The sequence below is a fragment of the Carcharhinus amblyrhynchos genome, chromosome 27, assembly GCF_965287045.1.
Source record: "Carcharhinus amblyrhynchos chromosome 27, sCarAmb.v2.hapA, whole genome shotgun sequence".
Taxonomy (NCBI): Eukaryota; Metazoa; Chordata; class Chondrichthyes; order Carcharhiniformes; family Carcharhinidae; genus Carcharhinus; species Carcharhinus amblyrhynchos.
The window spans coordinates 28,396,042-28,408,475 of NC_137350.1; the positions used below are offsets into that span (position 1 = coordinate 28,396,042).

Below are 12,434 nucleotides of genomic sequence, written 5' to 3' on the forward strand. Positions count from 1 at the left end.
TGATATTGAGCAGAGTGAGAAGGAGTGAAATTCCAATCAGTTTGGTTTAGGTGAAGTGAAGTTCTGATTCTATCCCACAGAGAGGCATCAGTTCCCTTGTAAGAATGATAATGTATATTTAACAGTCAAGTAGTTACAAATAAAGCTGCAGTTCCATTTATAATTACCTGTTGTCCATTATGTTTTTTGGTCTGAGATTTGCTAATTTAAAATCAGTACTACATTGTTGATAAATCTAATATCTCTGCTCAGAATGAGGCCATTCGGCCCATCATGTCTGTGTCAGCTCTTTGAAAGTGCGATTCAACCACTCCCAAATTTCCTGCTCTTTCTCCAAATCTCTGCAAATTATTTCTTTGCAATTCCAATTTGAAAGTTGTCATTCCATCTCCCCTTTTACATTTTCCATTCCAGAAACAAAGAAACAGCACAAATGAAAATTGTTTGTCTTCCCTCTGGTCTCTTCACTGAGAACATCAACATTGACAACATATTCTTCATCAATTGGAGCAATGTTTCCATTTTCTGAGTTATTAAATTAATAAAAATGGAGGCACTGCCATTAATGTTGTTGCAAAGATCCCAACATCAGAACTTCCTCAACTGCTAAATTAGAGATTCTGTCACACAGAAGAGTCTCCTGTGAATCATACCTTTATTCTCAGGTCTCTTTTGGCAGCATTACAATTGAACAGTTTAATATAAGTTGTGTGCCTCAATGTTCCTTTGAAAACCATTTAATATTTAAAGCAATGGATAAGGCGTGGTATTGCTCATGTATTCTGCATCGTGTGATACGATTGTCGATGTTTCCCACTGTTCAGCATCAACCTAAACACACGAGCTGTTTGTCTGTCAGTGTAATACAGTAAATGAACTGGAGGAATATAACTGCTGAGTGACACTGTGAGAAATATTACACACCATACTGATAATGTGAGATATTGATCCCTTATTGAAACTTGTCAGATTCTTTGGGCTTTGACAGGATGGATGCTGAGAGGATGTTGAGAGAATGTCTCCCATTCAATATGAAGATTCAGAGAAATGTCTTCTCTGGGACGGAGGTCAGTGTTTGGAATTCTCTTCCACAGTGAGCAGTGGGGGTTGGGTCATTGAGCATGTTCAAGGCTGTCAGACAGATTTCTGATTGACAATCGAGTCAAAGGTTATGGGGAGCAGGCAGGAAGGTAGAGTTAACGTCACATTCAGGTTAACCCTGATCTTATTGAATGACGAAGGGGCCTCGATTTATCAAATGGCCTTCACTTGCTCCTATTCCCCATGTGTTAATGTACAATGTGCAGGATCAGTAATATTATTCAGCTGAAAATTTATAAAAGGTGTTTACATTCCTGGAAACATGTTTATTTCCCAGTTGTTTATTTCAAATGGGTAACCCCAATGAAAGTGGATTCCACTACCCCGTAAATGAGTAGTGTCCAGTCTGGTGTTTGTGATTGAAGACAAGGAGTGGAATTTTGCCACCTCACCGCACCCAGTGATCAGCATGGTGAGCCGGGATACAGCATGCCAAGCTAAAAATCGATTGGCACCTGGATCAAAACAGGTTGTGAGCTTCCCAGCCCCTTTCACCATGAAACAGCGTGCGTCACCCATTCAAATATCAGCCCAGAAAATCTTCCAGCCTTTGAGTGTGGCGCTATAAGGACATGAATTGCTACAGGTCTCTCTTAAGGGGGCTGCTTGGAGTCAATTGAAGACCCCACATTTACTGGGGGCATAGCTGAGCAGTGCCTACCTGGCTGTGCCCACCAGACACCTTGCCAGTGCCCAACAGACATCCCAGCTGTGGCCAGCAGGCACCCTGGTGTCAATAGTTGGGCACTGCTGGTGTATCACTCGGATTCCGTCAGTGTGCCAGTCAGATATTGACAGTTTGGCAGGAGCAGAGCCAGAGGGATGGGATCTGGGAGGTGGCCATGACGCAGGTCTTGAGAGGAATTATTGTGCAGAGGTGGATTGCAAATGGTGTCATGCTGGAGGATCACGTAGGTGGTCATTGGTGGGGACAGGGGTGGATGGGAGGCCCAGCAGGGGCACACAGCAGGAGGGCCCTGTTGGCCCAATGTGGGTGGCCAATGTCGCAGAGGTGAAACGTGCCACCAATGCAGGGTGGTCTCAACGTCTATGAGAGGGTGGAGGGATCTCAAAGATCAATGTGAGATCAGGGTGCCCTTGCAAAATGCAGTTTGAGTTCTCTGTAGCCAGATTACCGTCAGATTTTGGCCTCGCCCACCACACATTGGTGCACAACTCAACACACTCCAAGAAAGTGACTCAGTGTGGGACGTTTGCGGTGCGGAGTGCGCCAGACTCGAATATCCTCACCGAAAATCTTTTGGGAAAATTGTGCCCAAACTGTTGTTGCTGCTGATTGTGAGGCTGCAGGGTAATACCGAGATGTTGGCCCACTCGCTCTGTAAAATAGTTTGATATATCCGTTCATCAACTAAGTTCCGATTCTTAGATCCTTAGCAGATTCGAGCTCTCCGTTTCAAGTTTCTAATTTTTTTTACTTAATTATAAGGAAGTAAGTGTTTAGTTTTCAATTCATAGGAATCATGGAATCCCTACAGTGCAGAAGGAGACCATTTGGCCCATCGAGACTGCACCGGTAAAAATCCCACCCCAGGCCCTATCCCCACAACCCCACACATTTACCCTGCTAATCCCTCTAACATACTCATCCCGGGACACTAAGGCCATGGCCAATCAAACTAAGCTGCACATCTTTGGACTGTGGGAGGAAACTGGAGCACCCGGAGGAAACCTACACAGACACCGAGACAACATGTAAACACCACACAGACACTAACTCAAGCTGGGAATCGAACCTGGGTCCCTGGCACTCTGAGACAGCAGTGCGAATCACTGTGCCACCATTATTTAAAATCAATTTCTTTTTATGAAGTAACAAAGCTGAATCATCATCATTTTATTCAAAAGTATTTATTGTTCCAATATACACAGATATATGGAAATAATATATGGTTTGTCGCACAACTTGCCTTTGACAAAGCCAGGCTGGCTGTCCCTTATTAACCAATGCTTTCCCAAAACAATTAATTTTGTCCTTGACATTCGCTGAACTTTCATTCAACTTTCTGTCACCGGGACTGCTTACTTCAAACCAAAGTACTTGACTGCATCGGTGTTCCTGCTACTAAGCCCCTCTTTTAATTTCTTATTACCTCTATTTTTATCTATTCTCTTGTTTATGACCTCCCAGCCCTTAAACTCTGGATCATCCAAACATCTACCATGCATCTTATGCTACAAACCATTTGCCCATCACCATCATCCTTGCTGACATACACTGACTGCTAATTTCAAACAGCATTGCTCAGAAGATCCTTAAGTTTGTTTCTCAAATCTCTGTGTGGCTTTGGCCCCTTAGATCCCACATATGTCTGTCATTAGGCCATTGTTTAGTTTACTGCCTTCCCACCTTTGAAGGCAGATCCTGTAGCCAACTCATATACCTCCCTTCCTAAGTTGTACTGACTCCTTATATCTTTACCCTGCTTTTAAAAACCACGACAAAATTTACCATTTTTGATAAGCTTTCAGACACTCATGCACATCTCTACTGACCACTCCCTTTATCATTGTCTATTATGTTATCCTGGGATGTGCCTTATGGTGTTTATATAATAAATCCACAATGAAAATGCAAGCTATACCTCCTCCCCACCACCTCTGCGAAATAGCAGTTCAATATTAGCCTTTTTTTGATTCACTTATGGGACATATGTGTCACTGGCTGGGTCAGCATTTATTGCCCATCCCTAGTTATCCTTGATCAGAGGGCAGTTGAAAGTTAACCACATTGCTGTGGCTCTGGAGTCACATGTAGACCAGTCCAAGTAAGAATGGCATATTTTCTTCCCTAAAGGACATTAGTGAACCAGATGGATTTTTCCAACACTCACCAATGGTTTCATGGTAGGTTCTTAATTCCAGATATTTTTTATTGAATTTGAATTCCACCATCTGCTGTGGCTGGATTCGAACCCAGGTCCTCAGAACATTAGTTGAGTTTCTGGACTAATAGCCTTATGACTGTACCATTAGGCCATTGCCTCCCCAGGCTGACAGGAGGCTCATTCTACCTCCAGTAAGGTTGCACTGGAGCCTAGACCTAACATTCTGCAAAACAAGCTGTCGAAGGAACAATTGACATCTCTCTTATGTGACTGTATCTCATCGTTCTATTCATAAAATCTCATGACTGATTTTGTTAGCACAACATGTGTTCGTTTGTGCTAGTGTTTTCAATATGTTAGTCTTACAGATCTATTAACTTCCAATGTCATGGACATGAAGGAGTCACCATACATTCCAAATGAGCCAGAATGAGTTCCAGGATTCTGAGTTAATTTCTCTCAAGTCACATGAGCAGGAGTGTTGTGCAATGAGTATTTGGCTGCTTGCTATATCACTTCAGATTCTGGAACTATGAGGCAACCACTTAGAAAATAAACATAGAAGCAACTCTTTGCTTCAGTCAGTACCCAAGTTTTCAGAAAACCTTCCTGAAAATATGTGTAATGTCCTAACTATACAAAGAACAAAGAACAAAGAACAACCCAGCATGGGAAACAGGCCCTTCGGCCCAACGAGCCCACGCCGCCATTTCAACAAAGCATTTTCCTACACCTACCCTGCTCTGTGTGTATGTGAATGGTACCCCTAATGTAGCCAGATTCAGGAGAGAATAGTGTAGGGTCAATTTGGTACACCAATCAGCCTAAGAGCACATCTTTGGGGTGTGGGAGGAAACCGGAGCACCCGGGGGAAACCCACGCAACCACAGGGAGAATACGCAAACTCCCACAGACACAGGTCCAAATCCATGTGTCTGCACAGCTAGCAGTGATAGTCACTGAGCTGTTGTGGTGCCCGTCTGCTGGTCCAGGATTAAGCACACACAGCGACACAAAGTACTAGGCCACTCTCAAAACCTCCAAGAGCAGCCCACGCATGACCCACCGTGTGCATGCCCCTCGTTTGACAACAAGGTGGACCGACACCTGTGGATTAAAAGAGACAAAAACATTAACATGTAATACTACATTTCCAGTGTCGTCCCAAGGATCTGACCCTTTTTAATACCGTCTACTATAACCCTCCATCCCTGCTTCACTCATGTGTCTATCTAAGTAAACCTTAAACAAGTCCAAAGTGCCTGCCTCCACCACCTTACTTAGTAGCGCGTTCCATACCCCCACGACCCTCTGTGTGAAAAACCTTCCTCTAGTATCCAAATTATATTTCTCCCCCCTCACCCTTAGATCGTGACCTCTCATAATAGTTGTCCCCAATCTAGGGAAAAGCCTACCACTGTTGACTCTATCTATTCCCTTCATTATTTTATACACCTCTATCAGATCCCCCCTTAATCTCTGTCTTTCTAAGGATTTCTTGTTAAGGATTGTGGGTTTCACACAACAAGAAAAGACGTGGTTTGCACATGTAGATTCATATCAATACATCACAGGTTTTATTGAAAGAGATGTTCTCTGCACTGCACAGCGTACAAAACTGAAAGTAAAACAGCAGCCTCTACAAACACCCTAATGACATCGCCATTGAATCATATGATCAGCTCTTAAAGAACCATGCAATCTGTTTAAAACTATAACAACATGAGAGCTCAACAAATCAGAAATGTCATACAAATGTTTCTAATTTCTTACTTTTAATTGGGACTAGCTTAGGGGTTAAAAAAGGGCAGCATGAACAAGTTGGGCCGAAGGGCCTGTTTCCATTGCTGTAAACCTCTATGACTGCTCTTTCGGATGTGATTAATTCATTAAAACTCATTCCTTTAGTACTCAAGCTCTTTCTGTCCTGCACCCAGCTATGTTTTAAGCATCTCTAATGCTGTTGCTTCTACATTCTTGCCAGACAGCTTACTGCTAACATTACTCATCCTGAATGAAGGTCTTTCTGTCTTCAATTGACTTTTGCTAATTTAATTCCATTGCCCACTAGTCCTATTTTCCAGGTTTACCCTGATGTAATGTTTTAGGTGTGCTATCAACATAATGTAATATTTCATGGCTAACCAATCAAAGTTGATAGCTATAATCTCCTTTTGAGAACTTTATATCTTTCCCTTGCACAGATTCCTCACCAGAGGTCAGTACAACAGCAAATTTGTGTCCACTTTAGCATCAATAGTTGAGAAAGATCACAATCATTCACTGTCAGGAAGGAATATTTTGGATACTAATTCCTGTTGCTGATCATTATGAAGTGATAGGATTACCCAAGAAACAGGAAGGGCAGAATTATTTCCCTCTGAGCTGTAAAATTCAATGAAATACCTGTAGCCATAGACATGTATATGTAATATTTTCATTTTATTGAGTAGACAAATTGAATCAAAGACATTACTCTTCTCAAATGTCCATTTTTTTAATAGAGAAAAAAGAATTAATTATCCACAACAGCTGGACATTGAATATATTATGATAACAATTTCACAGATGCCTACATCTTTTCTGTTCTTTATAACTACAAAAAAATTCAATGTAAGTAAGTCTAAAGAGGTCCATTTTGTTTCAACCTTTCTTGTTCCCCTCATCTTTTTCACTCTGCTGTTTCTCTGCCTCTTGCTCAGGATTTTGCCGGGGAGTGGTTGTTGTCTCAGAGATAACATTGATGGGGATGGTTCGTTCATTCACAGCTGGCAGTGCCAGGCGTGGGGCTTGAACCTTTAACCGACCGTCCTGTGACAAACAGCAGTTAAGAGCTTCAGCATCGACATCTTCAGGCAGCTGAAATTCTCTTCTGAACTCTTCATATTTGTAGCTGTAAGAGCCGCTGCCATCATCGCTTTTCTTCTCATGATTTCCTGTCACCAGCACTTTTCTTCCAAATACTTTCACCTTCAGTTTTTCCGGTGAGAATCGCTGCACATCCAGGGACAGAGAAAAGCCATCTCCATCCTTGTCCCCTGATTGTCTTTTACCTTCTTCAGTATCTTCAGCTCTCTTCTCCTGATTGCTTGGCTTTTCCTCCCAAAATTCTTTTGCCAGCGCCTCAAGAACTCGATCCAGGAAGCTCATGCTTTTTCTCATTTCTTCCACCTGATTCCACATGTTGCATTCAAGTGGGTCCCAGAGCCTGTGTGGAACAGGCCACAATGTGTACACAGGCTGCTGGCATTGACGTGAAGGGTGGAAAGACCGACAGCTCAGCATTGTCTCTGCCTCTTCTCTCACTTCTCTCAAAGCCACTGATGTGAACTCCCAGTCTTCAGTCTCTGATCTGCTGCAGCACTCAGAACACACGCCTTATATATTCTAGCGGCAGGAACCCAGATGCTTCCAGAATGAACTAAACATTGCTGGCTTTATGACAAGTGAAACGGAAAATAACTGATGTCTCATCTTATCCTTGATTTAAAGTTGACTTGGCCTAGTGATACATCTGTGTATTTTAGTGACTTCTGGAACTATCTTATACACATGGCATTTGCTGGGTGGGAGCCAACAACCTGTGCTAATATTGTATACATGTTATGAAACAGTAATTAATCTTAAATTTATTTATTTATTGAAAGGTAGATTCTGCAAATAAAGTACCGAACAGCTCCTGGAGAGATTGAAGTGTTTAAGTAGTGGACAGGCATGTGAAGCTGTAGATGGTAGCACTGTAATTGACAGGACCAACCTCTTATCCAGATATTTGGCAATTCTTATAACTGCATTATTATGTGACGTGTAGAACTTCTTAACTTAAGCACTCAACAAGCAATTCCAGCCAATTCCAGTCATTCATAAACTCACTCTGATAACATTTGGCTTAACTTAGTGTCTGACTATTAGTCCCACTGTAGAGGAACAGCCATAAGTCAGAAATAGATCAGTGTTCGTCACATCAGAATGAATGTAGAACATGACACCATGTTTCACCTTGTTGAGGACAGTGGAATGACCTGCGCTTGAAATGGCTGGATGTGGGGAAATCAAAAAGTATTCTGTGGTAATATTTCATTGAGCAGGTGATTGTTGATGGAATGGACCCTCCCGAGGAGAATGGTGCAAGTGAAGGAGGGTGGCACAGTGGTTAGCACTGCTGCCTCACAGCTCCAGGGGCCTGGGTTCAATTCCAACCTCCGGTCACTGTCTGCGTAGAGTTTGGATGTTCTCCCAGTGTCTGTGTGGATTTCCTCTGGGTGCTCCGGTTTCCTCCCACGGTCCAAAGATGTGCAGGTTAGGTGGATTAGCCATGGTAAATTGCCCCATAGTGTCAGGGGGATTAGCAGGTAAATGAGTAGAGATACAGTGATAGGGCCTGTGTGGGATTGTTGTCAGCACAGGCTCAATAGGCTTAGTGGCCTAATTCTGTGTTGTAGGGATTCTATGAAATTGCATTTATGGAAGACCTTTCACAACCGCTATATCTCTCAAAGTGTTTTACAGCTGAAAAAACATTTCTGAAGTGTACTCATTGTTGTAATGTAGGAAATGTACACACAGCCAACCTCCACAAACAGCAATGGGTTAATAATTTGTCTTTTGTTATTATGACCAAGGAAATGAGAGAGTGCAGAATGTAATGTTACAGTCATAGCTAGGGTGTAGAGAAAGATCAACTTAATGCAAGGTAAGTCCATTCAAAAGTCTGACAGCAGCAGGGAGGAAGCTGTTCTTAAGTTGACTGGAACATGACCTCAGACTTCCGTATCTTTCTCCTGAAGGTGGAAGAACGTCCAGGGTGTGTTGATCCTTAATAATGCTGGCTGCTTTGCCGAGGCAGTGGGAAGAGTAGACAGTCAATGGACAGGGGGCTAGTTTGCGTGATGGATTGGGCTACATTCACAAGCTTTTCTAGTTCGTTGCGGTCTTGGACAGAGTAGGAGCCATGCCAAGCTGTGATACATCCAGAAAGAATGCTTTCTATGGTGCATCTATAAAAGTTGGTGAGTCGTAGCTGACATGCCAAATTTCCTTCATCTTCTGAGAAAGTAGAGGTGTTGGTGGGCTTTCTTGACTGCAGTGAAAGGCAAACTAAATGGGCCTTGGTCTTTTTCCATCCAGTAATTTTGTTTTGACAGTATATTTGAGTGCAATCTCGGGCCTCTACAAACTTCTGTTGTTTGGCTATGGCCTTCTCAGAAGTGTTTGATTAAGCTTGAGATTTGCTGTCTTTATGGCAAGCACACCACAGCCAAATCTGAATAATTCATTCAATCGGTCAAAAAGTAGTCTTGTAGTGGTGTTTATTTGATATTTAGTGAGCAAAAAGCAGAAGAGAAAAATCAGCACTGAAGGGAAGCGGAAAGGTTCAGGAAGGGGAGGATGCAACTGTCAGGCAAGATAACAGGAACTTAAGAGATCGAGGATCCCTGGTCCTACACAACAGATACAATGTACTCTCTACCTGTGAGGGCAAGGCAAAAAGCTGCAGCATGACAGGGCAGACCAAGGCCTCAAGGGTCAGACGGTTGGGTAGGGGGAAGAATAGAAGTGTGGGGATGGTAGCAGATTCCATATTTAAAGAGGAACATAGCAACCTTCGCAGCCACAAAACTGAGTCCTGAAGTGGAATTGTCTAACCAGTACCAAGCTGATGTATCACAGAGCATTTGGAGAGAATTTGGAAAGGGTGAGGGAAAACTGAATTGTTGTGGCCAATGTTGGAAACAGGTGGAGCTCCTGCCGAAGGCATGTTAGGAATAATAAATAAAATAGGAGTGGCAAGGGGGTTAGCACTGTTTGCGGTGGATAGAGGAGAGCCGGTGAATGTGGTGTTTCTTGATTTTCAGAAGGCGTTTGACAAGGTGCCTCACAAGAGGTTATTACAGAAGGTCAGGGGGCATGGAGTTGGGGGTAGGGTGTTAGTGTGGATAGAGGATTGGCTGTCAAATAGGAGGCAGAGAGTGGGGGTCAATGGGTGCTATTCGGATTGGCGGTTGGTGACTAGTGGAGTGCCCCAGGGGTCGGTGCTGGGGCCTCAGCTATTTACCATTTATATAGATGATCTGGAGGAGGGAACCGAGTGTATGGTGTCGAAATTTGCTGATGACACCAAGATTGGTGGAATGGCAAATTGTGCGGAGGGTGTGGAGAGTCTGCAGAAGGATCTAGATAGGCTGGGCGAATGGGCCAGGAACTGGCAAATGGAATTTAATGTTGGCAAATGTGAGGTTGTCCACTTTGGTAGGAAGAATGGTAGGAAGGACTATTACTTACATGGCGAAAAACTGCAGCAGGCGACGGGGCAGAGGGACCTCGGGGTCCTTGTGCATGAGTCGCAAAAACCCAGCCTACAGGTGCAGCAGGTGGTCAGGAAGGCAAATGGGATGCTGGCCTTCATAGCGCAGGGGATTGAATATAAAAGTAGGGAGGTCTTGCTGCAGCTGTATAGGGCACTGGTGAGGCCGCAGCTGGAGTACTGTGTGCAGTTTTGGTCGCCGCACTTATGCAAGGATATTTTGGCCTTGGAGGGAGTGCAGAGGAGGTTTACTAGGCTGATAAGGCTGCATAAACTAGGCTTGTACTCGTTAGAGTTTAGAAGAATGAGGGGAGATCTCATTGAGACGTATAAGATGATGAATGGGATGGATAGGATAGAGGTGGAGAGGCTCTTCCCGCTCAGAAAGGACAGTAGGACTAGAGGGCACAGCCTCAAGATAAAGGGGGGGAGGCGCAGTTTAGAACGGAGTTGAGGAGGAACTTCTTCACTCAAAGGGTGGTAATCTCTGGAATTCTCTGCCCTTTGAAGTGGTGGAGACTGCTTTGCTAAATATTTTTAAGATGCGGGTTGATAGGTTTTTGATAGGCAAGGGGATTAAGGGTTATGGGGAGAGGGCGGGAATGTGGAACTGAGACATGACAGATCAGCCATGATCTTATTGAATGGCGCGGCAGGCTCGAGGGGCTAGATGGCCTACTCCTGCTCCTATTTCTTATGTTCTTATGTTAGCACTGCTGCCTTATGGCGCCAGGCATCCAGGGTTGATTCCCAGCTCGGGTCACCATTTGTGTGGAGTCTGCACATTCTCTCTGTGTCTGCGTGGGTTTCCTCCCACAATCTGAAAGAGGTGCATTGGTGCTAAATTCTCTCTCAGTGTATCCCAACAGGTGCTGGAGCGTGGTGACTAGGGATTTTCATAGTAACTTCATTGCACTGTTAATGCAAGCCTACTTGTGACACTAATAAACGTTAAAAAAAAGCTGTCATTTTTTGCAGTGCACAGTGGATGTTTCTTTACATGGTCACTTAAATGGGTTGAGTTGTGTGCAGGAATCTTGACATGCTGCTTAGAGGAGCTTTATCAAATAAGGCTTTGAGGGAATGGCCTTTGGATTATTGCCTGAGCCAGTTACAAATGGGTATACAGATCAATGTTAACAAAAGGCTAAAGGGCAGGTAGGAAGTAGGAAAAGGGCAGGGTCCTTTTTATGAGATTCAGGTGAATATTGAATATATATTCTTTCATTCAGCACTGTCTGCAACTGGCAAGAGCGAGTACATAAGAACATAAGAACATAAGAAATAGGAGCAGGAGTAGGCCATCTAGCCCTTCGAGCCTGCCCCGCCATTCAATAAGATCATGGCTGATCTGTCGTGGCTCAGTTCCACTTTCCCGCCCTCTCCCCATAACCCTTAATCCCCTCTCTTATCAAGAACCCATCAACCCGCGTCTTAAAAATATTTAGCGAGGCAGCCTCCACCACTTCAACAGGCAGAGAATTCCAGAGATTCACCACCCTTTGAGTGAAGAAGTTCCTCCTCAACTCCGTTCTAAACCGCCTCCCCTTTATCTTGAGGCTGTGCCCCCTAGTCCTACTGTCTTTTTTGAGCGGGAAGAGTCTCTCCACCTCTATCCTATCCATCCCATTCATCATCTTATACGTCTCAATGAGATCTCCCCTCATTCTTCTAAACTCTAACGAGTACAAGCCTAGTTTATTCAGCCTCTCCTCATAGCTCAATCCCCTCAACTCCGGTATCAGCCTAGTAAACCTCCTCTGCACTCCCTCCAAGGCCAAAATATCCTTGCGCAGGTGCGGCGCCCAAAACTGCACACAGTACTCCAGCTGCGGCCTCACCAATGCCCTATACAGCTGCAGCAAGACCTCCCTACTTTTATATTCAATCCCCCTCGCTATGAAGGCCAGCATCCCATTCGCCTTCCTGACCACCTGCTGCACCTGCAAGCTGGGTTTTTGCGACTCATGCACATAGCATTGTCAGTCTCATGAGTAGCTAGAACAAAGTATGTTTGGGACAATAAAAGTTTGCAAATCTGATGCTCCACAAATGATACAGCACCCATTGCAGACCTTTTAGTGCAAAATCCAACTGTCTGAAAACATCATCTTGCAAAGTTAATAGGAGCAATATAAAGGGGACAAAAATGTATCATCACTGAACATAAAGCAATGTCA

The 12,434-nt window shown here is 43.9% G+C and overlaps 1 protein-coding gene across 1 annotated transcript; it reads right to left on the bottom strand.

Annotated features, from left to right (window-relative positions):
• Positions 1–6,373: 6,373 nt before the first annotated feature.
• Positions 6,374–7,312, bottom strand: LOC145359087 (heat shock protein beta-11-like). Its single transcript, XM_080213471.1, has one exon. The coding sequence runs from the start codon at positions 7,233–7,235 to the stop codon at positions 6,594–6,596; it is 642 nt and encodes a 213-aa protein (XP_080069597.1). The 5' UTR covers positions 7,236–7,312; the 3' UTR covers positions 6,374–6,593.
• Positions 7,313–12,434: the final 5,122 nt, after the last annotated feature.

What these genes read in the sequence shown, in the direction of transcription:
- LOC145359087 (XM_080213471.1), bottom strand. Translation starts at nt 7,235, where the DNA reads ATGCTGAGCTGTCGGTCTTTCCACCCTTCACGTCAATGCCAGCAGCCT.